The sequence below is a fragment of the Salmo salar genome, chromosome ssa18 (genome assembly GCF_905237065.1).
Source record: "Salmo salar chromosome ssa18, Ssal_v3.1, whole genome shotgun sequence".
NCBI classification, from domain to species: domain Eukaryota; kingdom Metazoa; phylum Chordata; class Actinopteri; order Salmoniformes; family Salmonidae; genus Salmo; species Salmo salar.
Window position 1 is genome coordinate 11159460 of NC_059459.1, and position 26060 is coordinate 11185519.

At 45.8% G+C, this 26060-nt stretch overlaps 1 protein-coding gene across 1 annotated transcript; it reads right to left on the bottom strand.

Annotated features, from left to right (window-relative positions):
- Positions 1 to 233: 233 nt before the first annotated feature.
- si:ch73-105b23.6 (uncharacterized) lies at positions 234 to 25693 on the bottom strand. The gene is made up of 23 exons (XM_045700750.1): positions 25242 to 25693; positions 23013 to 25100; positions 22506 to 22628; positions 19046 to 19179; positions 16614 to 16781; positions 16315 to 16494; positions 15429 to 16032; positions 15112 to 15261; positions 14313 to 14527; positions 14126 to 14201; positions 12999 to 13304; positions 12374 to 12607; positions 11104 to 11256; positions 10778 to 10956; positions 10302 to 10500; positions 9931 to 10050; positions 8639 to 8758; positions 8439 to 8459; positions 8246 to 8313; positions 7798 to 7984; positions 7295 to 7423; positions 6843 to 7005; positions 234 to 1833 (listed from the first exon to the last, which is right to left on the bottom strand). Exons 1-23 carry the CDS (start codon positions 25345 to 25347, stop codon positions 1674 to 1676), a joined length of 5883 nt encoding a protein of 1960 aa, XP_045556706.1. The 5' UTR covers positions 25348 to 25693; the 3' UTR covers positions 234 to 1673.
- Positions 25694 to 26060: the final 367 nt, after the last annotated feature.

Genomic DNA, 26060 nt, shown 5'->3' on the forward strand with positions numbered 1-26060 from the left:
CGGTGTGGAAGAACTTGACATGCCTGCACAGAGCCCTGACCTCAACTCCATCGAACACCTATTGGAATGAATTGGAACACCGACTGCGAGCCAGGCCTAATCACCCAACATCAGTGCCTGACCTCACAAATGCTCTTGTGGCTGAATGGAAGCAAGTCCCCGCAGCAACATTCCAACATCTATTGGAAAGCCTTCCCAGAAGAGTGGAAGCTGTTAAATAAGCAAAGGGGGGGACCAACTCCATATTAATGCCCACGAGTTTGTAATGAGATGTACGACGAGCAGGTGTCCACATACTTTTGGCCGTTTAGTGTATGTTTCCCCATCTGTGCCTCTCTGTAACATGGGTGCCAATCGTGAAACATGTATCCCCTTTTAAACATGCAACCCCCTTTATTTTCTAATTGAATCAAGGGCATGCCATTGTCTGGTTCATGACTTCATCGATTAAAACATATTCTCCAAGGGAGATCTGGTTTACATCATGCATTTAGTTTCTTTTAGAACATTGAGACGTATCATTATTAATATTGCATGTATTCCATAGGTTTAAGGCAAAGGAGACTCCTCTCTCTTCAATGTACATGACAATAATAATAATTCATTTAACTTCTACAGCGCTTTTCATTACAGAAAGAGTCTCAAAGCGCTTGAAAAATCTAAACAAACAAGAATAAAATAAAACAGCTATATAGATTCGGTCTGGATTACTATTTTCAGCCAGAGTTGAACGTTTTTTTTGAAGATTTCAAGCTACCAAAAGATGGAGCGACAGTCAAGAGGGAACCACATGGCTTGAGCAGAGGGAGGATGTGGTCAACAGGGGGAGATGAGCAGGTCCTCCAGAGGCCGACAGCACGGTTCACTCTCCATTTAACGCGTCTCACCGATGCCTCGCCATCCCAGCCATCGACTGCGACTTCTCTGTAGCCGCTGACTCTCTCTGGTCTTGTAGATCGATATGAGGTTTTGTTTTTGAGCTCTCCACTCAGGATAACGGTGACAGACCGTTCATAACTGATATAAGGGTGTTTGAGACCCATGTATGACAAAGTTTGTATGCTAGGTGTATACTACTCTTACCGCCATTATGAAAACCTTGAATTGGATTCAAGTGCTTCTTGTTTGTTCTCAGTATCTTCATAACCAAAAAGACATTATGCTCTAAAGTACAACCGCTGATGGACTGAAGGTTAAGAAGAGGACCCCACAACATGTTGTCTGATAAATCAAATTACTACAATCTTCTCTGGGTTAATCCGTTGCATGTACAAATATGTGGCGACGCTCACTCTGTGATATTAATACAAATGTGCTTTACACATGAATATAATAACTATGATTTAAAAAAAATATATATAAACAGAAAGCATTAGGTTTCACATGGGAAATACGTAAGGCACATGAATGGCTCTGTTTGTTTACTGGTTTATTAAGTTCCCTCGCCCAGAGCCGTCCAGCCTTTACTTCGACGTACTTGCTAGGAGTGCTCGTCAGAATCACATCACGAGATATGCATTGTTTCTCTCCGTATCAATTTCTGTGTCCACTTCTTCTTTTCTGAAATACATTGGACTTTGAAAGTCCCTCAGCTTTAAGCAATTGGTTATTACAGTATAAATAATATATTGACTTTGTTTTATTTTTTTACATGCGCAATCATAATAGCGCTGTTAAGCGTGTGTGAAGTTTGTACTGCGACGCTTCCCGGGTGTAAGGTCGTCGATGACGCGAGGGCTGACGTGGACGTTGTAGTGTAGAGCCGGGTCCGAGTAGTTGAAGGGCGGAGGGTTGTACTGCTCCCGAACATATTCTGGTAACAATTGAGGAATTCTGCACAGAAACAACACAAAGGAATGAGAGTTGTCCAACGGTAACACATCTGGCACACTCAGTACAGATTTAAAATGGTCATTATGCTATTCGACATGGATACAGAGTTGCACAGACATAATCCAAATAGGTTGCATAATCTCCATCAGATGAATAGCACTATGTGTGTCCATGCGACAATGGCCTATTTCCTATCATTATAATAACCTAATTCTACAACATCCCCAATCACCTCCCCCAGCATGAAGTCCATAGTGTATATGGGTCGTTCCATTTGAGTTCCATTATTTTTTGACCGAAGCCCTTTTGATTTGAATGAAACTTTCCATACATATTTGCCCATGGTAGAAGTGGTCAGAAAGTTAAACATTCAGGAGATAGAGGTTCATTCTTTTTGTTGTTGTTGATAAAATGCGTAAAGATCAGTTGTTTTAAATTATACTGTCAATCTTCCTTAGGAAACCTATTGAAATATAGATAATAGAACAGACATTCCCATTTAAGTTGATATTCGACGGTGGGTGGACTTGTGGCAATCTTTGTGGTCGTAATTGGAAGTTAACATTTCAATTCAATTACCATTTCAGTAACACTTTACTTGACACCCGTTATGACACAGCTGGCATAACTTGTCATAACCTGTCATAATATGATCATAGCACTGTCATGACCAATATATTTCCACCTGTTGTGACATATATTGTGTTATGTTATGGCTGTTATGACACCTACTGAAGAGTGTCAGATCCCACATTGATTTTAATGAGTTTTATCCCTGCCAAGAAGTTTCTGTTCGTTTGAAAGTTTCTTAAATCTTTTGTTGTTGTTGTAAAAAGTCTTTATAGTCATGTTTTTTTCATCATATTTTAAATAACTTGTAGAAAAGACACTTTATGACACTGTCAAGAAGCATTCTGACCATCCTGTGTCACTTTACTGAGACAAAAAAAAAGACACTTTATGACACTGTCAAGAAGCATTATGACCATCCTGTGTCACTTTACTTGGACTAAAAAAATACACTTTATGACACTGTCAAGAAGCATTATGACCATCCTGTGTCACTTTACTTGGACTAAAAAAAATACACTTTATGACACTGTCAAGAAGCATTATGACCATCCTGTGTCACTTTACTGAGACTAAATAAAAATACACTTTATGACACTGTCAAGAAGCATTATGACCATCCTGTGTCACTTTACTTGGACTAAAAAAATACACTTTATGACACTGTCAAGAAGCATTATGACCATCCTGTGTCACTTTACTGAGACTAAAAAAAATACACTTTATGACACTGTCAAGAAGCATTATGACCATCCTGGGTCACTTTACTGAGACTAAATAAAAATACACTTTATGACACTGTCAAGAAGCATTATGACCATCCTGTGTCACTTTACTTGGACTAAGAAAATACACTTTATGACACTGTCAAGAAGCATTATGACCATCCTGTGTCACTTTACTTGGACTAAAAAAAATACACTTTATGACACTGTCAAGAAGCATTCTGACCATCCTGTGTCACTTTACTGAGACTAAATAAAAATACACTTTATGACACTGTCAAGAAGCATTATGACCATCCTGGGTCACTTTACTGAGACTAAATAAAAATACACTTTATGACACTGTCAAGAAGCATTATGACCATCCTGGGTCACTTTACTGAGACTAAATAAAAATACACTTTATGACACTGTCAAGAAGCATTATGACCATCCTGTGTCACTTTACTTGGACTAAGAAAATACACTTTATGACACTGTCAAGAAGCATTATGACCATCCTGTGTCACTTTACTTGGACTAAAAAAAATACACTTTATGACACTGTCAAGAAGCATTCTGACCATCCTGTGTCACTTTACTGAGACTAAAAAAAATACACTTTATGACACTGTCAAGAAGCATTATGACCATCCTGGGTCACTTTACTGAGACTAAATAAAAATACACTTTATGACACTGTCAAGAAGCATTATGACCATCCTGTGTCACTTTACTTGGACTAAGAAAATACACTTTATGACACTGTCAAGAAGCATTATGACCATCCTGTGTCACTTTACTTGGACTAAAAAAATACACTTTATGACACTGTCAAGAAGCATTCTGACCATCCTGTGTCACTTTACTGAGACTAAAAAAAATACACTTTATGACACTGTCAAGAAGCATTATGACCATCCTGGGTCACTTTACTGAGACTAAAAAAAATACACTTTATGACACTGTCAAGAAGCATTATGACCATCATAATCATGTAAGCCACACAGGCCTACGTACGTACATGCCCTTATATCAGTCATCGATCAAAAAGAGGGTGTATTGTCCTGCTCCTGAAATTTGCTCCTGCATTTATCCCATCCATCAGCAACAGAGCATTGGGGTAGGTGCATGTCTGATGTGTGTGCAATAACAATGATAATTTAATATGGTACATTTTTGTTGTTGTATGTAACAAACATACTATTGACATATAGGCTTTGGTGTTTTGGAATGTTTTGCCTTGTGTGGTAGGTTGTGTGGGTTTTTACACTCTTATGTAGGTGTCATAACCATCCATGACCATATTATAAACAGGTTATGACAAGTTATGTCAGCTGTTATGACATACACTACATGACCAAAAGTATGTGGACACCTGTTCGTCGAACATATCACTCTTCTGGGAAGGCTTTCCATTAGGGACCCCGAGTGGCGCAGCGGTCTAAGGCACTGCATCTCAGTGGTAGAGGCATCACTACAGACCCTGGTTCGATCCCGGGCTATATCACAACTGTCCGTGATTAGCAGTCCCAAATTCTTATTTACAATCATTAGGAGTCGCAAATTCTTATTTACAATGACGGCCTACCCCAGCCAAACCCTAACCCGGACGATGCTGGGGCAATTTTGCCCGCGTTAGGGTTTGGCCGGGGTAGGCCGTCATTGCAAATAAGAATTTGGGACTCCTAAGCATTGTAAATAAGAATTTGTTCTAAACTGACTTGCCTAGTTAAATAAAGGTTGAATAAAATAAGGATGTTGGAACATTGCTGTGGGGACTTGCTTCCATTCAGCCACAAGAGCATTAGTGAGGTCGGGCACTCATGTTGGGCGATTAGGTCTGGATCGCAGTTGGCGTTCCAATTCATGCGAAAGGTGTTCGATGGGGTTGAGGTCAGGGCTCTCCCCAAACTGTTGCCACAAAGTTGGAAGCACAGAATTGTCTAGAATATTGTATGCTGTAGCGTTAAGATTTCCCTTCACTGGAACTAAGGGGCCTAGCCCGAACCATGAAAAACAGCCCCAGGCTATTATTCCTCCTCCACCAAACTTTACACTTGGCACTATGCATTGGGGCAGATAGCATTCTGCTGGCATCCGCCAAACCCAGATTCGTCCATCGGACTGCCAGATAGTGAAGCGTGATTCATCACTCCAGAGAACGCGTTTCCACTGCTCCAGAGTCCAATGGCGACGAGCGTTACACAACTCCAGCCGACGCTTGGCATTTCGCATGGTGATCTTAGGCTTGTGTGCGGCTTCTCGGCCATGGAAAACCATTTTATGAAGCTCCCGACGAACAGTTCTTGTGCTGACATTGCTTCCAGAGTCAGTTTGGAACTCAATAGTGAGTTTGCAACCGAGGACAGACGATTTTTACTCGCTACGCGCTTCGGCAGGTGGCGGCCCTGTACTGTGAGCTTGTGTGGCCTACCACTTTGCGGCTGAGATGCTGTTGCTCCTAGATGTTTCCACTTTACAATAACAGCACTTACATCTGCCCGGGGCAGCTCTAGCAGGCCAGAAATTTGAAGAACTGACTTGTCGGAAAGGTGGCATCTTATGACGGTGCCACGTTGCAAGTCACTGAGCTCTTCACTAAGGCCATTCTACTAACAATGTCTGTCTATGGAGATTGCATGGCTGTATGGTCGATTTTATACACCTGTCAGCAACGGATGTGGCTGAAAAAACCCAAATCCACTCATTTCAAGGGGAGTCCACATACCTTTGTATATATAGTGTATTATGACATGGTTATGACAGGGTCATAATGTGTTATGACGCTGGGTGTCAAGTAAAGTGTTACCAACATTTCAGTTGTGTATCAGCTAAACTGCAGTGGTCTGAAGGGATAGGTCCATTCTATACATTCTATTTCTATGATTGAAATGACACCCACCCCGTATTCAAGAGCATGCTGTCTCAACCGAGGACGGGCACAACACAAACACCTCAGATTATGTACATTAGGGTCTAAGCTACAACATATGCGGAAAAAAAGTTGACACGTTTTAAGATATACAAAATAGTTTGACAATCCTGTTTGCAAGCTTTTAAATTGTATCAAGCTCAACCATACACTTTTTTCCAGTGATGACGACTTGTCCCATGGTATCGTGGGATATGCAAAATGGGTCAACTTTGAGCACCTCTATCTCCGGAATATTTTGGTATTTAAGTTCAAAAAGTCACTTTCTGACCACTTTTACCATGGACAAATATGTATGGAAAGTTCAAAAAGGGGTGCGTTCAAAAAGTGAAAACAAATAGAATGACTCATACATTACACTGTGGTTTAGAGTATAAAGCAGGGCCAGGACTCAGGATTATGTGTCTCTAGTCCACTGCCACCTGCTCCAGATGCTGTACATCTGCAGACTATAGCACTGCAGTCATGGAGATAATACACAAACAGGGCTGATGGACATACGGACACCAGATGTACCTCTATTATCCTGCAGAGGTCACTAGCTACAAACTTGGTGTTGTGTTTCTACCCAATCTTGTGCTTTTTGTGATTATGTACTGCCTTGTAGTTCTGCTGCAATAACGGTAAACATTGTATCTGAACTGAGGGTAAACTATGCATCTGTTACTGTATATATATATATATATATATATATATATATTGTGGTTACAGTATCTTTCTGAAGGTACTATATACCATTAGGTCTGTGTGAATGTTGTATACACCATGTTACTGTCTGTGAGGACATTCAGGGTACTCACTCTCCTGTGATGGTCTTCTTGCGGGAACAGCAGAAGCAGGCGAGGGCAGACAGTAGCAGGAGGACAGGGATCCCGATGCCTAAAACCAGGCCCAGGATCAGGGGCTTCTTATCCTCCGCCGTCTGGGCCACGGCTATCCCCGTCCTGTTCAAACCCCCCATGTCTAAATAGTGGGCCAACAGCGGAACGTTAGGTTCAATAGGCCATTAACACATTATTATGTCATACTTAGGGCCCCCCCAAAAAAATCTTGGTCAGTTCCCATGTTAACAGAATTTAGTAGCTGGCCAGTGCATTTGGTTCTGGGTTCAGAGAATACATGCTTAGTGGAAACTCTTTTCCATAACCATAGTATGAAATGACGACGTGAAATGACCAGGAAAAGCAAAACAACCTGGGTATTTGCATAAAATGGTAAACGGTCAACGACCCATCTTTTCCCACAGCCTCACCTAAAATGCAGGATTGGGTGTAGTCGACGTCGGTGGTCCCGTTGCACACACACCTGTACCCTCCGTAAGTGTTGGCACAAAGGGCAGGTTGCCTACACACAGCCTCATTTGATTTACACTCATCCAAGTCTGTGAGAGAGAGACGAGAGGATAAAAGAGAGAGGGTTTGGAACTGTGACCAACCAACAATTTGGAATACGAAACCATCTCAGTTCTTGCTGGCAAACACCGACTTAGGACTGCATCTTTGACAACTGCATTAATCATAATCACCATTATCATCATTGTTGACATGACAATGCGCAATGTGTGGTTCAAGTTACGCTTCTCCTGAGAGCATTGTTTTACATTACATAGTGTGACGCCCGCCTGCACTGCCACCTGTCAGGGATAATAACGTTTTTCTACTACTATTACAATCAATCAATTCTCAGTCCGACAACTCCTCGTGACTATACAGTAGAGTTTAACAGAGAAATGCATTCAATCCATGAGTGTTTTACCTCCGACTTCAGCGGTTTTGATGCCGTAGTAAGCACTGACGCGGGTCAGGTAGTCTCTGATGTACCAGTGGGGTGTGTCACTGGACACGTTGATCCTGTACTCATCCAGACCTGAGCCCTGCATCGGCCGTTTCATCACAGCGTTGTAGAACTTGTTCTGGAAGCCCATTGACAGAATCTCCTCCAGCTGTAGGAAAGAGAAGTTTGTCATCATTTTGTATAAATACACATATCATCACATCATTATGTCACACCACTCAGCCATGATCTAAATTTACACACACAATCCTAGGAGCCAGAGTTTTCCCTTTCCATTTCTGGATTGGTATCCCTGGTCAGGTCATGTGATCTGGAAAAACTCATGGACCTATAGCTCTTTTTATGTGTTCCACACACACAAATGTAGCAATTCTTCATTTGGAGCCCACACACACCCTCTCTCTCTCACCTGCCTCAGTCCCTCTCCTCCAGACCCCTGGTTCCTCCAGCCCAAGGACACGTTGAAGACATTGAACCCTGTCAACAACAACAACAACAACAACAACAAGGCCATAAGATGACCTCACACTCTACAATGTGGTCACTATCACCATGGTGACACAGTAGTCATGTCTTGCTGTGCAGTATTGGGGGATTCTTACCTGGTGGATTGGCAGAGTCCCCTGCAAAGGAACAAATGAAATGGTATCATCATTATACAGAGATAATCTGGTTAACATATTACTTCATAAAGCCTTTACATGCCTGACATAGTGTAAAGATCAATAATACCCTGCAGAAGATACTGTTTCATGCAGTACTATTCTGGAACAGTAGTAACTGGGCCATTCTGTGTACGTACCACAGCCATCGGTTTCCTCAGTGCTCTGGTAGCGACAGGAGCATCGGACGGACCCTGGCGTGTTCACACACTCAAACTTGGCGTTACGACAGGCCGATGGGTCCAGGCACTCATTTATGTCTGAATCAGGAGGAATATTACCACTATGTACTGTAATCTCTTCAGAAAACAACTGCAATATGGCTCAGAGATACACTACATGGCCAAAAGTATGTGGACGCCATTTTAAATTTGTGCATTCGGCTATTTCAGCCACACCGTTGCTGTCAGGTGTATAAAACGGAGCACACAGCCATGCAATCTCCATACACAAACACTGGCAGTAGAATGGCCCGTACTGAAGAGCTCAGTGACTTTCAACGTGGCACCGTCATAGGATGCCACCTTTCCAAAAAGTCAGTTTTTCAAATTTCTGCCCTGCTAGAGCTGGCCTGGTTAACTGTAAGTGCTGTTATTGTGAAGTGAAAACATCTAGGAGCAACAATGGCTCAGCCGCGAAGTGGTAGGCGTTCTCTGGAGTGATGAATCACACTTCACCATCTGGCAGGCTGATGGACGAATCTGGGTTTGACGGATGCCAGGAGAACGCTACCTGCCCGAATGCATAGTGCCAACTGTAAAGTTTGGTGGAGGAGGAATAATCGTCTGGGGCTGATTTCATGGTTCGGTCTAGGCCCCTTATTTCCAGTGAAGGGAAATCTTAATTTACAATGACATTCTAGACGATTCTGTGCTTCCAACTTTGTGGCAACAGTTTGGGGAAGGCCCTTTCCTGTTTCGGCATGACAATGCCCCCGTGCCCAAAGCAAGGTCCATACAGAAATGGTTTGTTGAGATCGGTGTGGAAGAACTTGACTGGCCTGCACAGCCCCTTGATCTCAACCCCATCGAATACCTTTGGGATGAATTGGAACGCCGATTGCGAGGCAGGCCTAATCGCCTAACATGAGTGCCAGACCTCACTAATGCCCTTGTGGCTGAATGGAACCAAGTCCCCGCAGGAATGTTCCAACATGTTAATGCCCATGATTTTGGAATGAGATGTTCGACGAGCAGGTGTCCATATACTTTTGGCTATGTAGTGTATTTTACATTGTTTTCAGAATGTATGTATATTGTAGTGACCTTAACACCTACGACGTCGTCGAGAGGTTTGGATCTCTTGGCGTGAAAGCTATGGTGTTGGCTTGACAGTCACAAAGTCCAGGGTTCAAGCCCCGGTCAGGACTACCCCCTGACTTTGCTACAACACAGTATGTTTATGTCAGAGGTCAGGGGTCAAGGGTCAGTACCTGTGCAGTTGCGTCCGTCCCCAGTAAAGCCAGGCTTGCACCTGCAGGTGTAGTTGTGCCCTGAGCTGAGGCAGTCGGCCATCGTGTGACAGGGAAAGGGGAAGGGAGGGAGGCAGAAGTCTGAGAGGAAAAGAAGGAGAAACATGAATGAGAACAGCTCAATGGTAATGAATAGGGCCAGGAGTTGAGCTGGATGAGGAAAAACTCCTGACTAGTAGTAATGAATAATTTCCTGAATACAAGTAAAGAAGTTGCTAGCTGAGTCGTGTTCATTAGGGCACGCAACGCAAAACGAGCAGGTAGCCCCAACCTGTTTTCTCTCCCGTTTAGTACCTAATGAACACAACCCTTGTTAACCAAAGTATACCAACCATTCTCAAAGCACTTGTATCCCTGCTTGTCCCCGTAGATGGTGGGTGAGGGGCACTCTCCACAGGTGAACTGGTCTGGCTCTCCCTGGGATTGAGACTGGCACTGCACTCCTGGGAAGCAAGGCTTCCCTTTACACACGTCGGTGGTATTCCCACAGAATTTCCCACTGAAACCCTTAGGGCACAGACACCCTACCACCTGGGAGGACAAGGCACAAAGGAAGGGTGTGTGGGTTGATCGGCATGGGAACATCATCTCACACTCAAAACACAGGACTAGTTCATATTGCGCTCTGGGAGAAAACACCCCAGCCCATATAGAAATACTCCCCTTACAGTTTTGTCTGTCTGTCTGTCTGTCTGTCTGTCTGTCTGTCTGTCTGTCTGTCTGTCTGTCTGTCTGTCTGTCTGTCTGTCTGTCTGTCTGTCTGTCTGTCTGTCTGTCTGTCTGTCTGTCTGTCTACATGTTTGTTTACCAGAAATCTCCCCTGCAGATGGTTGTCCACTATGCTGTTATATTGGCAGGTGCCACCGTTGAGGCAGTTGCACACCTGCAGGATGGGGGTGAACTGAGAGCTGAACAGCTGGTCATCAACTCTGATGGTCAGGTAGACAGGCTGGATGTTGAGTGGTGTCCAGGTCAATATGCCATCACCTATAGGGAGAGACAGATTAAGGAATTATAGGAAACTTCGCCAAGAGGGGGAGGGTTGCATGCGTGCGTGTGTATGTGTGTGTACATGTGTGCATGCATGCGGTGTGTGTGTGTGTGTGTGTGTGTGTGTGTGTGTTTGAAGCTCACTTTTCCCAACAGATGCTTGTGGTGGTCTGGGGAAGAGCAGTGAGAAGCTTATAGGGTCTAGGTTGGTGTCTTGAGTGCTGATCTGCACGCGAACAGTGGATTTGACCTTACAACGGATCACCGTGGGCTCAGTCACAATGGGAGGCATGTTCCCTACATAGGAGAGAAATTAAAGCATGTCAAACTCAACTTTGGAACTCGAAGCCAGTTCCTTTGTTTTTTTTCATTGTTCCCCTTTAATACCGGACTGATTTAGACCCGGGACTCTAGGTGGGTGCAATTAAGAATCAGTAGAATAGAAAACCAGCAGGCTCTGGACCTCGTAGGATAAGAGTTGAATACCCCTCACCTATAGAGAAGCATGTCAATTGACCCAATCAACACTACACTGCATTCAATGAATTCTTACGGAGCGAATGGCAGAATGCTGTGGAGTAGGATGAAGTTGCACATACAGGCCAGTGGTGGAAAAAGTACCCAATTGTCATACTTGAGTAAAAGTAAAGATATCTTAATAGAAAATGACTCATGTAAAAGTGAAAGTCACCCAGTAAAATACTACATGAGTAAAAGTAAAAACGTATTTGATTTTAAATATATTTAAGTATCAAAAGAAAATGTAATTGCTAAAATATACTTAAGTATCAAAAGTAAAAGTAAAAGGAGAAATCATTTCAAATTCCTTATATTAAGCCAAGCAGACGGCACCGTTTTCTAGTTTTTATTTATTTACGGAAAGCCAGGGGCACGCTCCAACACTCAGACATCATTTTCAAACGAAGCATTTGTGTTTAGTGAGTCCACCAGATCAGGTAGTAGGGATGACCGGAGATGTTCTCTTGATAAGTACGTGAATTGGACCCTTTTCCTGTCCTTCTAAGCATTCAAAAAATATAACGAGTACTTTTGGATGTCAGGGAAAATGTATGGAGTAAAAAGTACATTATTTTCTTTCGGAATGTAGTGAAGTAAAAGTAAAGTAGTCAAAAATATAAATAGTAAAGTAAAGTACATATACACAAGTAGTTTTACTTACGTACTTTACACCACTGATAGACACTGATATAAGGTTTGTTTTGTGTTTACCCCCCTAAACTAGCCCAACTAGGCAAATATTTTAAGATTAGACTCTGTAATTGGGGAGGGTAAACTGATCCTAGATCTTTGTCCAGAGGGCAACTTTTACCCAGAGCACAGAGTATGTGACTCGAAGAGGAAGTGCCAACATCTACAATAAAGATACAAATTCTTGAACCTCTGGTTGACTCACCAAACACCATAGCCAGCTTGTGGTACAGCTCCTGGGACTCCAGACTCTGCAAACCCAGTCCAGTGTCGTTAGAAGCCAGGATGTCATGAACACACTGCAAACTGCCCTGACATGTCCTCCTCAGTCTGTCTTGTACAGCTGGACTCACTGACATCAGCTCCTCTGTCGAGGCTGGAGTAAACCGACCAGGGGGTGGGATGGAGAAGAGCAGGCTCTCTGGAACAGGCACAGCCCCTATGGAACACATTACAAGACATCACTCAGAACCCGCAAGATAGCTCACCATATTTGACATTAGACAGTGACTGTACAGACATGACCTTATATGTAACCGAGGGGCTCTGTGTGAATTCGTACCCACTTATCAGACCAAGGATAAAAGGGTGAAAGACCGCTCCTCTAAACACCTAGCAGTGTCTGTGAATGGCTACTTATACATGAGTGGAGTTAAGGGTACTTAATCTGCGTGATACACTATATTTGAATTAGGGGAGAGAGACCAGACTAGCATGCTACCTAGAATGAAGCAATGTATTGGACATGCATTCTAAGTGGTATGTTAGTATTGACATTCAATGTGCCGCCAACTCCTTCAATGTGACTTATTGACTTAAGCCTCACTCACAGGACAGGCCAAATTGGCGCAGGCTCTCCTCCGGGGGAGGGTTATTCTTGGGGGAGATCATCAGCTTCCCGTCAGACTGCAGGAAGTCATCGGTGCGGTTGGAGCTCCAGAAGCCCAGCAGGCCCACGGTGCGGCTGTAGAAGGTCTGGGGGACCTCCACCAGGGCGGCCAACTGCTGTGCACCACCACCTCCACCTCCACCCACCCTCCACACCACCACGTGGAGCCCCCCGGCGTACACTGCCGCACAGCTACTGGCCGAGGTACAGCGCACAGCAAAACCCTCCTTGCCCATGTGCACCACACCTGCAAGGACAGCAGAGGGCACTGTTATGTCATCTTAATGGGATATGAGGATAGCGTGCTATTGCTACTGCAATATGCTGGGTCCCAGCCCACTCGGGTGTGGAAGGGAATGAAATTGTAGACCAGATAGCCATATAATTAATATTCATCTTCCACTGGCCAAATGTAAGATCAGAACCATTTTGATGGATGTGTGGCAGAAGAGATGGGACTCTGAGCCCAAGGGCCGGCATTTATATGCCCTCTATAGAAAGGTCGGTGGACCAAGATTCAAAGGTCAGATTAGGAAGGAAGAGGTGGTGTTTGCTCGATTGCGCTCTGAACTCGTCATTACATCCGGTTGGCCAGCATGTGAATGGTTGTGTCTGGAGGGTACGGTTGAGGAAACGGTGGAGCCCGCGTTGTCAAATTGTTGTGTGTTGAAGAGAGGGAAAGATTGAAGTGTAGGGTCATTGAGACTGGACTGCGTTGGTACTGACTTAGGTAGGAGGATTTAGAAATGTGGAGCGTAATGTTGTAAACTGTGATTGACCGCACACTCCGGCCCAGTAAGTGGCGGCACGCACCTTCAGCGTTTGTTTGCGGAACCGCCATGATATCGTAGAAGAAGAAGACGCTACTGTAATATTGTATGTAACAAGGGTTGGAGAACGATGTTCCAGGTAGTTTGCAAAGTTGTAAAGAGATTTACTATATTCCTAAATTGCATTGTCTAGTCTGGTGGAATAGTAGTAAAACGTTGAATCGTAATCGTCCTGTTTCTGTGCCACGTTTGTTATGGTAGGCCAAGTGTAGGCTTGTGTACTGCTTCGATTTCTTACCGACAAAGACTGGGACCTTCACATTATCCACCAGGACCTCCAGTCCCTCTCCCGACTCTGCACACCGCCACTCGACCTGAACACACGCACATTCACACAGAGGTGAGGATAATCAAGCACGTAAGATCTACAGCCCATAATTACAACCCATAAGACAGACACACACACACACACACAACACACTGACCTTGCCGATGCCCTGGTGAAAAGCAGCCATCCTCACCACCGTGGGGACCCGTCTAGCCTGTCCGTCCGTCTCCAGCTCGCAGGTCTCACCCTGCAGCGTGAAGATATTGGAGCCCGTGTAGGAGGAGAGGCGCACAATGACAAACTCGCCGAGGGCCTTGAAGGAGTACTCAGTCCCATCGAATGTGATGAAATGAAGGCTGCCGTACACCATGCCTGCGGACAAAACAGGTACGTAATGTCTGAGAAGGAAACAATTCACTAACCAAGACTTTACACAGGACATTTACACTCATTTACACTAATGGGTCCAAGCAGACAGGCACACAGTGAAGGATCTGTCTACTATCACATAATGGGACCAAACATGTGGGCTATATATCATTGACAAACAGTGACAAAATGATGTATTATTAAGCAACACGGCCCGGGGGGGGTGTGGTATATGGCCAATATACCACGGCTAAGGGCTGTTCTTAAGCACGACGCAATGCGGAGTGCCTGGATACAGCCCTTAGCCGTGGCATATTGGCCATATATCACAAACCCCCGAGGTGCCTTATTGCTATTATAAACTGGTTACCAACGTAATTAGAGCAGTAAAAATAACTGTTTTGTCATACCCGTGGTATACGGTCCGCTATACCACGGCTGTCAGCCAATCAGCATTCAAGGCTTGAACCATCCAGTTTATAATAGAGTATATTCTGTGACACTAGTCAATAATAATTCATTCAATGAGTTGACAGGAGTTGAAAGTAAACGAACACCCATTCCGCTGAGTATAGGTAAGCTCTCACCGATGCCCTGTGTTGCCTTGGCTGCGGTTATGCAGCAGTCGCGGCTCACCCAGCCGTAACCTTGGCAACGGTCCAGGGGTCTCTTGGCCAGATAGAGGTGGCACAGAGGAGACTGGATACAACACCACTGGAACGGAAGGAGATCCTCATCTAGAGATGGAGGGGGGAGAAATAAGACGACAACAGGCAATAGGGATGAGTTTGCTTGTTTAAAAGACATGCAACTGGTGATTACATCAATGAATGCCGTTATTGATTTGAACAGCATCCCAAATGGCAGGTTGAGCTTTTACTATATGACGTAAATGAGACGGTACCTATGTGTTTCTGTGCAGTGGCTCCAGAGAAGTAGCGCTCACTGTATCCAGCCAACAGGGGACCTTGTGGGTCATACACACATCTCTTCCCTGAGCCGTGCCGATTGGACAGGATGGACTGGAATACGTGACCCCCACTGCCCCCCCAGCGCAGCCCCCGTAGCTCCCTCACCCGTACCCGATCCTGCTGGTTGGGGGGCAGGGTCTCAGGCCCGAAGGCCAAGTCCTCCAGTGCTTGGGCGCGGGTACAGGGGCACGATGACACCCCCTTGGCCCACTCCTTCGGCTCAGGCTCCTTTAGGGCCCACACCTGGCACCTCATCTTGGGGTCCTGTTCACGCTCTGTGGGCCCTGTCAGGTCATACACCAGCTGACCCAGTTTACCTGTGTTCCCCCTCACCTCCTGAGGCCTATACCGCCCCCCTGGGCCAAACAGATTCGTTGAATTCGTGGTCTCGTTGAAAAAGTGGGCTCCACCGTCGGTGTAGCCTGTGAGGGCGTCATGGTGGATCCTCTGGCCAGGACCCCAGTACATTTCCCCGAAGCGTAGCAGGGCAAAGGAGCGCACTCCGTCCGAAGTCAGGATGCACTGGAAGGTGTTAGTCTGGAACAGGCCACAAGGTGGCACCACAAGAACAAAAACATGGGGAGAGAAATGATATGTGAGGACTGATGAATCAGGTAGGTTACATTCTCCCAACTAACACTTGAGCAACAATGGGTGCTAATCTAGGACAGACATCCGAGCATACAATACCACACCCTGTACCATCCAAAAACCCACTTTCCTGCTGGATGTGCAATCATGTTTAGCGCCAATAGACACCTACAGTATATGCCTCTATTGGAGGTTGACATGATCGGGACATGGCCATTGAACCAATACCTCAGAGTGGTTGATTTTCTGATAGGAGACAGCCATCACATGATCCCAAGTGATCTTTAGAATCCAGGCTGGGGTGAAGGCAGGTTTGTCGTTCCGTTCCTCAAACCGCGTCACATCGTCCGCTGTACGGCTGAAGACAATTTGGGAATATCTATCTGACATATTCAGCTTGTGGTATTCCTAGGAGAGAGAAAATAATTCAGATTAGATGAGATTAGATTAGTCCAATGACAGTCATCCCCACTTTGACTCCACTCTGACCCAAACTCACCCCTCACCCCTAACCCTTGACATCTCACCTGATAGAACAACTTCCCCTCCCCGAGGGTGAGGTCAGCATCGTCCCAGAACACGGCCAGCATTGCCAGGCTCTCATTGCCATGGAAACCCGTAGGGAAAGGGACAGGAAGCAGGAACTGCTCGTTCTGACTAATAGACTGGAACTGAATGAGTCCATTATCTGAGAACTAAGCCAGAGAGAGAATGATTTATTTATAAAAAAATAAATAATAATAATTATTATTTATATATATATATATATTCATTGCCAAACCTACAGTATGTCTTATGAAACATGCATTCTAGTCAAAACTATTCTGATTTGTCCTTTACTACAACATTTGGAAAGATACAGTGGGGGAAAAAAGTATTTGATCCCCTGCTGATTTTGTACGTTTGCCCACTGACAAAGAAATGATCCGTCTATAATTTTAATGGTAGGTTTATTTGAACAGTGAGAGATAGAATAACAACAAAAATATCCAGAAAAACGCATGTCAAAAATTTTATAAATTGATTTGCATTTTAATGAGGGAAATAAGTATTTGACCCCCTCTCAATCAGAAAGATTTCTGGCTCCCAGGTGTCTTTTATACAGGTATCGAGCTGAGATTAGGAGCACACTCTTAAAGGGAGTGCTCCTAACCACAGTTTGTTAACTGTAAAAGAGACACCTGTCCACAGAAGCAATCAATCAATCAGATTCCAAACTCTCCACCATGGCCAAGACCAAAGAGCTCTCCAAGGATGTCAGGGACAAGATTGTAGACCTACACAAGGCTGGAATGGGCTACAAGACCATCGCCAAGCAGCTTGGTGAGAAGGTGACAACATTTGGTGCGATTATTCGCAAATGGAAGAAACACAAAAGAACTGTCAATATCCCTCGGCCTGGGGCTCCATGCAAGATCTCACCTCGTGGAGTTGCAATGAGCATGAGAACGGTGAGGAATCAGCCCAAAACTACACGGGATGATCTTGTCAATGATCTCAAGGCAGCTGGGACCATAGTCACCAAGAAAACAATTGGTAACAAACTACGCAGTGAAGGACTGAAATCCTGCAGCGCCCGCAAGGTCCCCCTGCTCAAGAATACATATACATGCCCGTCTGAAGTTTGCCAATGAACATCTGAATGACTCAGAGGACAACTGGTGAAAGTGTTGTGGTCAGATGAGACCAAAATGGAGCTCTTTGTCATCAACTCAACTCGCCGTGTTTGTAGGAGGAGGAATGCTGCCTATGACCCCAAGAACACCATCTCCACCGTCAAACATGGAGGTGGAAACGTTATGCTTTGGGGGTGTTTTTCTGCTAAGGGGACAGGACAACTTCACCACATCAAAGGGACGATGGACGGGGCCATGTACCGTCAAATCTTGGGTGAGAACCTCCTTCCCTCAGCCAGGGCATTGAAAATGGGTCGTGGGTGGGTATTCCAGCATGACAATGACCCAAAACACACGGCCAAGGCAACAAAGGAGTGGCTCAAGAAGAAGCACATTAAGGTCCTGGAGCGGCCTAGCCAGTCTCCAGACCTTAATCCCATAGACAATCTGTGGAGGGAGCTGAAGGTTCGAGTTGCCAAACGTCAGCCTCGAAACCTTAATGACTTGGAGAAGATCTGCAAAGAGGAGTGGGACAAAATCCCTCCTGAGATGTGTGCAAACCTGGTGGCCAACTACAAGAAACGTCTGACCTCTGTGATTGCCAACAAGGGTTTTGCCACCAAGTACTAAGTCATGTTTTGCTGCATTAAAATGCAAATCATTTTATAACATTTTTGACATGCGTTGTTCTGGACTTTTTTGTTGTTATTCTGTCTTTCACTGTTCAAATAAACCTACCATTAAAATTATAGACTGATCATTTCTTTGTAAGTGGGCAAACGTACAAAATCAGCAGGGGATCAAATACTTTTCCCCCCCACTGTAATTAGACCAATGAGAAAGCATTATCGATCAAAACCTTGGTACTGACTTGGCCAAGCAGATTGTCACTGTGATGGTGCACATCTTTGATAGTGTTGTCATATTAATATGTTTCAATATTGTGGTAGAATAAGTCTTTCCCAGTCTGGCTTTATACTGTACTGTAGAACCAATCCTACGGCTTCTTTGAGTATTACTTATCCTTAGTTCCATCACAGGGGATTATTTTATTTTGGGGAATGTATGTGTTTTCAGATTTGCACATATATCAGTGTTTTGTTTGTTGTTGTTTTTTGGTGTGTATGTGTGTGTGTGTGTGTGGGGGGGGGGGGGCTAGATCAGTTTTAATATTGCAGATAGAGTTTCACAGCAAAGGCCATTTCAGAGAAAAAATCTTCTTGCATCTGCATCGAATTAAACACTGTGGACTTGTCAACCAAAAAAATTGTACTAATCATTTATCTCACGGTCTTCAGTTCAGAGTCAGTCTCAGAGGAGTGAGTAAAGATGTGGATACTCACATAGACCCGATCGTACAGCTTGCCTATGAAGGGGAAACCCATAGGTGGTGTGATGTAAGGAGAGTTCCCATCTTTTGTGTCCAACCACACTCTTATATCTCCCACCTCGTCACCAAACGGGAACAAATCGCTCTCTGTGAATTACATCATTGTAATTATGACATTTTGATACACTTTTCACACATAGAAAATATGCAAAATGCCAATTACTATATATGCTGCAAGAATATTCGAAGACGTAAACAAGCTCTTTACACTATTTAGCACTTCAACTACTTCAAGTGTACACTAGACACATTTAGTACGTGTTCAGCATACACTACCGTTCAAAAGTTTGGGGTCACTTAGAAATGTCCTTGTTTTAAAATAACGTTATTTTGCCCATCTTAATATTTTCTTTTTATTGGCCAGTCTGAGATTTTCTTTGCAACTCTGCCTAGAAGGCCAGCATCCCGGAGTCGCCTCTTCACTGTTGATGTTGAGACTGGTGTTTTGAGGGTACTATTTAATGAAGCTGTCAGTTGAGGACTTGTGAGGCGTCTGTTTCTCAAACTAGTCACTCTAATGTGCTTGTCCTCTTGCTCAGTTGTGCACCGGGGCCTCCCACTCCTCTTTCTATTCTGGTTAGAGCCAGTTTGCGCTGTTCTGTGAAGGGAGTAGTACACAGCGTTGTACCAGATCATCAGTTTCTTGGCAATTTCTGTCATGGAATAGCTTTCATTTCTCAGAACAAGAATAGACTGACGAGTTTCAGAAGAAAGTTCTTTGTTTCTGGCCATTTTGAGCCTGTAATCAAACTCACAAATGCTGATGCTCCAGATACTCAACTAGTCTAAAGAAGGCCAGTTTTATTGCTTCTTTAATCAGGACAACAGTTTTCAGCTGTGCTAACATAATAGCAAAAGGGTTTTCTAATGATCAATTAGCCTTTTAAAATGATACATTTGGAGTGATGGTTGCTGATAATGGCTCTCTGTACGCCTATGTAGATACTCCATTAAAAATAATCCCTTCCAGCTACAGTAGTCATTCACAACATTATCAATGTCTACACTGTATTTCTGATCAATCTGATGTTATTTTAATGGATGAAAAATGTGCTTTTCTTTCAAAAACAAGGACATTTCTAAGTGACCCCAAACTTTTGAACGGTAGTGTACATGCAGAGACATTCATTCCCTAATTAGCCACATACAGAACACAGAGCAAAGTTAACTTGCAGCGTAGCTTTATGAAGGAGTAGCCCACCCTTAGCCAGCTCAGTACAAACAGTGTTGTTAGAGGCACAGGAGCAGTTGAAGGACCCTGGGTAGTTTCTACAGGACGTGTGGGCGGGGCATGCCGAGGGCGACACACACTCGTCCTGGTCAACACACCCTCTTTCCCCATGCCCCCCTCTCTCCCCCCTGGTATCCCAGCCAATGGTACAGCGGCACTGGAACCCCCCCGCAGAGTTAGAACAGGTGGCAGCAGAGTGGCATCCTCCGTTGTTCTGTTGGCACTCGTCCAGGTCCACACACAGGGCCCCAATGCCTAGGAGTCCTGGGTGGCACACACACAGGAATGACCCGGGCGTGTTGTAGCAGGAGGCGCGTTTGTGACAGGGCGCCATCAGGACGGCGCACTCATCCACGTCCTCGCACCAGGTGCCGTTGCCCACATGGCCCTGGGAGCAGTGGCATGTGTAGGAGCCTGGAGTGTTCCAACAGCGCGCTGAGGGGTGACACACCTCGGCACCCTTACTATTCCCACATTCATCCGTATCCACACACGTTCCCACATCCTCATGGTACCCCCTGGGACAGTCACAGTGGTACGTCCCGGGCAAGTTAGTGCACACCTGGTCAACGCGACATGTGGTATTAAAGAGGCACTCGTCAATATCCCCGCACACCGTGTCATTGCCTTGTGCCCCTGGCTCATACCCGTCCAGACAGGGACAAAGGAGGGAGCCAATAGTGTTTTTGCACACGGAGTGATCAGGGCAGGGGGCGCCCTCCGGGTCGCTACATTCGTCTACATCCTGGCAATCTGTGCCGTTCAGGAGGAAGCCACTATTACAGGGACACTGATAGGAGCCAGGGAGGTTGATACAGGTGGAGGAGGGCTGGCAGACAGAGACAGAGCTAGAGGAGTTGGAATACACCTCAGAACACTCGTCCACATCCACACACTCAGTACCGTTGCTCCAGAAGCCCACGTAGCATAAGCAGAAGAATGAACCAATGGTGTTCATGCATGTTCCGTTGGTACAAAGCGGCCCGAGGTCGGGGTCCGAACAGTCCTCTATATCCTCACACCGATCATTTATACTGAGGAATCCTACATTACAGGGACACAGGAAGCTTCCATAGGTGTTGACGCAGGTGCTGTTCTCAAGACAGGTGGAGTTGTCCAGGCACTCGTCTATATCCTGGCAGCCTGTGCCATTGCCCCGGTAGCCATCCCAGCAGTTACAGACAAAGGAGCCGGGTGTGTTCTGGCAATCTGAGCTATCCGGGCATCGCGCCAGCCCCAAGACACACTCGTCAAGATCCAGACACTGAGAGTTGTTACTAGCCAGGAAGCCCAGATCACAGGGGCAGCGGTAGCTGCCCTCTGTGTTGGTACAGGTGCTGTTGTCAGGACAGGTGTAGTTCCCCGCCTCACACTCATCCACATCCATGCAGTGTGTCCCATTGTCCTGGTAACCATCCCAACAGTCACACGTATAGGAGCCCTCTGTGTTGAAGCAGTAGGAGAACTCCGGGCAGTACTCCCGCCCCGATTGGCTACACTCATCCACATCCCAGCAGGCCACCCCGTTGCCATGGAAACCATCCTGGCAGTGGCAGTAGAAGGAGCCCTTGGTGGGATGGCACACTGCGTGAGGGTGGCACGCCCGGCTGGCGTTCAGGCAGTTCTCCACGCTCACACACGTGCCTGCTTCGTAGGCTAGGCCCAGGATGCAGGTGCAGTTGTACCCCCCGGGGGTGTTGAGGCACGTCAAGTTCCTCCCACAGGTGGAGGGTGAGAGACACTCATCCACGTCCTCACAGACGAAGCCGTCCCCCTGGTACCCCTGCTGGCACAGACAGAGGTAGGAGCCGTACGTGTTGTTGCATTGGGCCAGGCGGCTGCAGTTGTGGGGCTCGGTGGAGTTGTCGGCACACTCGTCAACATCCTGACACTCAATGCCAGTGCCCTCGGTGCCAGACGGGCAGATACAGTTGTGCGATCCGGCAGTGTTTGAGCAGCTGGCAAGGGGGTGGCATCCTCCATTTTGGTTTTGGCACTCATCAATGTCTATAATTCATCCAAAATGGGACAGTGTCAGGAAAACAGCCCCACAAGTTGCTAAAAGAAAGCTCACAAGAGAATCCACACAAAGGTAGAGCAGGTACAGTATACATGAACAGTCTAAACAGAGTTATGTAATGTATACTGATGATAGAAATTCTAAGAGAAATGTTGTGCTTACCAGAACAGTTCTTCCCATCGCCAGTGAAGCCACTGAGACAGAAACAGAGGTGACTCCCTACTGTGTTCACACACTGGGCAAACTCACTGCACTTCTTGTCTCCAGACGCACACTCATCCACATCTGAGGAGAGAGAGAGAGAGAGAGAGAGAGAGAGAGAGAGAGAGAGAGAGAGAGAGAGAGAGAGAACAATGAGTCAAGGGGGAGGGATCTTGAGAGGATTCATGAGAGTAGATCTGTGCCAGTACAGAGGGATAGGCCAACAAGTGTTATATGTTTCAGTAAGATTGGCATTTTAGCATTCATAGCAATGGTTATCAACTACCACAGGGATGAGAGAGAATCACCTGAACAACATCAACATTTTACAATTTTATAGTACAACATATTCTTAATAATTTGTAACACCAGATTTTGAAGAAAACATATAGGATTTTGCAAATGAGTGTTTATTGAGAAATATTGAGTGGTTCTGGTAGTTTTCGTGACTAAATCAAATCCTCTTACCAACGCAGTTTGTCCCGTTCTGTCTGTAGCCCACTTTGCAGAGACAGGAAAAAGAGCCTGGGATATTCACACACTTCGTCTCATTCTGAGGGCACACATTCTTCTGACACTCATCTATATCCGAACAGGCGAGTCCATCCCCCTCAAAGCCTAGGTCACACACACACTGGAAGCCAGCGGGCGAGGGGTGGCAGAGCCCATGACGGTGGCAGGCAGGGGCACACCGGGGACTGGGGGCGACACAGGTGTCATTATAGGCCACTGTGCCGTTCATACACGAGCAGACGTAGGCTCCGGGGGAGTTGACACACTTTGAGATGGGGGGACAGGTGGCGGCGTTGGAAAGGGCACACTCATCCACATCCTGGCACCGGAAGCCATCCCCAAAGAAGCCCTGCTGGCAGGAGCAGGAGAAATCCCCGGGTATGTTGGCACACAGTGCCCGTGAGTGGCATGTGCCATCTTCAGCACACTCGTTCACATCCTCACACCTGGAGCCATTGCCTATGAATCCGTGCTTACAGGTACAGGTATGGGAGCCCACTGTGTTCAAACATGTGGCGTTGACGTGGCAGGGGTTGTTCACTTTGCACTCGTCGATATCCGTACAGACCGTGGTCGCTGTGGGGCGGGCAAAACCCACCCGGCAGGGGCACTCATACGCCCCCTCAGTGTTTGAGCAGTGTTCATTGAGGTGGCATGGCTTCTCCATGGCCTGGCACTCGTCTATATCCTGGCATATGGTGCGGTTGACCAGGTTGAACCCAGGAGGACACAGACAGGAGAAGGAACCTTTACTGTTGACACAGGTGGCTTTATTCCGGCAGCCTCCGTTGTCCACCAGACACTCGTTCACGTCCGCGCACTGGATCGCCCCATCCCCGGAGTAGCCTACCTGGCATCTGCAGTTGAACGTGCCCGCAAGGTTGGTGCAGAGGGCATTGGAGTGGCACTGCTGTGCCAAGGAGCACTCGTCCAAGTCTTCGCAGGTGATGCCGTTGCCCCTGTACCCTGCCCTGCACTCACAGGTGAAGGAGCCCGGGAAGTTGGCACAGGTGGAGAAGGGGCTACAGCGCCCGATGGTACACTCATCCAGGTCCATGCACTTGGAGTCGTTAAAGATGTAGCCCGTGCCGCAGTCGCAGTAGAACGACCCCCTGGTGTTGACGCACGCGGCCGAAGCAGGGCAGATATTAAGGGTGGCGCACTCGTCGATGTCGGTGCACTTCCTTCCATCCCCTAGAAATCCGGTGCGGCAGGAGCAGTCATAGCTGCCCAGCACATTGATACAGGCAGCGTTGGGGTCACATGTATTCTCCCCATTACACTCATTGATGTCCCTACACGCCAGCCCATTCCCATTGAATCCATCGAAGCAGGTGCAGCGGTACGAGCCCAGCGTGTTGACACAGTCAGCATAGAAACTACAGATGTTACCAGCACACTCATCAATGTCCTCACAGGTTTGTCCATTGCTCTGGTAACCAATACTACAGGTGCATTGGTACGATCCAGGCAGGTTCTTACAGCCTTTGTAGCCAAAGGAGGCCGAGCATACACTGGGAGTCTCTGAACACTCATCTAAATCCAGACACAGGTAGTTCCCATTGCCCTTATAGCCTGTGTTACAGGTGCACACATAGGAGCCAGGGTTGTTAATACAGGTGGCATTCCAATGGCAGATGCCACTGTTTGTGCATTCGTCAAGGTCCGTGCACTGAAACCCATTGCCATTGAAGCCTCCCTTGCACTTGCAGTCTCGCCCTCCTTCTCTATTCGTACAGAGGGCACTGGCGTGGCAGCCGCCGTTCTTCGTCTGGCATTCGTTGACATCCTCACATTGGACTCCGTCGCCGAAGTAGCCATCCAGACACACACAGCTGTAGCTGCCCAGTGTGTTGTAGCAACGGGCCTTTGGGTGGCAGCCGTGGAGGCCGGTAACACACTCGTCAATGTCCACACACAGTAGTCCATCTCCATGGTAGCCAAACCGACACACACATACAAAGCTATTGCCTTTAGCCTTGAGACACTCGGCATGGGTGTGACATTTACTTCCCACCGCTTCACAGTCACTCAGATCAGCAACTAGAGAGAAAGGGAGAAAGAGAAGAGAGAAAAAATTATTAGAATAGAGATAAACGTATTGATGCAGTTAGTTTATTTAGAACTCATATACTATACTAGACCAAAACAAAATGTATGCAACCAGATTGTGGACAGACTCACCTACAGAGCAGTATCCCAGCACTGCACAAAGACACACCAGTCTTAGCAGTGGTAACCTGCAAGAAAAAGAGTACAGTGAAAATGGTGACATTGAAATGCATAACATAGAAGTTTGCAAATGTATTTCTCACCGTCTTGAGACTGATTTGGAGGCTCTGGAAGTCCTGTTATTTGTCAGTGCATTACCTTCATCCCTTGAATTTGTATGAGTTGCAGAGACGCCGTTATATCATAGAGCTCAACTCTGGGGAAAGTAGGTCAATTCCTTGTTCTGCTTAATGGTGGTAGGGTATTTGTTCAATTTGTTAGGATCCTTTTTGTTAATTTGCGTAAGCCACTTCTACTCCAAACAATGGTACAGGGTCTACTATGACCTTAACATTAAGCTTTTTATTTTTGAGACAAGAATCAACCCACCACAAGAGATCAGTGAAAAGGTACTGATATTATTATCCAATTATAACCAGAATATTATTAAACATTGATGGGATAAAATAGGGAGTAAATGAAACAAAATTATAGAGGTTGCTGCTATTCATTTTTGGGTTGGAAATATACATAATTTTGTCAAGACATATTCCAAAAAAGTATTGGTGGTGGTGGTGGTGGTGGTGGTGGTGGTGGTGGTGGTGGTGGTGGTGGTGGTGCTGCTTGTTTTGTTTTTTTGCTGGTTCACCGTTTATATTAAAATATGATGAACCCAACCCACGCTGCGCCTTGGTCTCATTCCATCAACGGACGTTACATATATTTTGGATTCTTCAAAGTAGCCACACTTTCTTGGTTACTACATGATTCCATAAGTGTTATTTCATAGTT

Bases quoted from the DNA above. Each gene is read 5' to 3' on its own strand.
- si:ch73-105b23.6 (XM_045700750.1), bottom strand. From the start codon at position 25,347: ATGTTATGCATTTCAATGTCACCATTTTCACTGTACTCTTTTTCTTGC. The intron at 25,101-25,241 runs GTGAGTCTGTCC...CTTTCTCTCTAG, and splicing joins GCTGGGATACTGCTCTGTAG to TTGCTGATCTGAGTGACTGT. The intron at 14,202-14,312 runs GTCAGTGTGTTG...GCGTGTGTTCAG, and splicing joins TTCACCAGGGCATCGGCAAG to GTCGAGTGGCGGTGTGCAGA.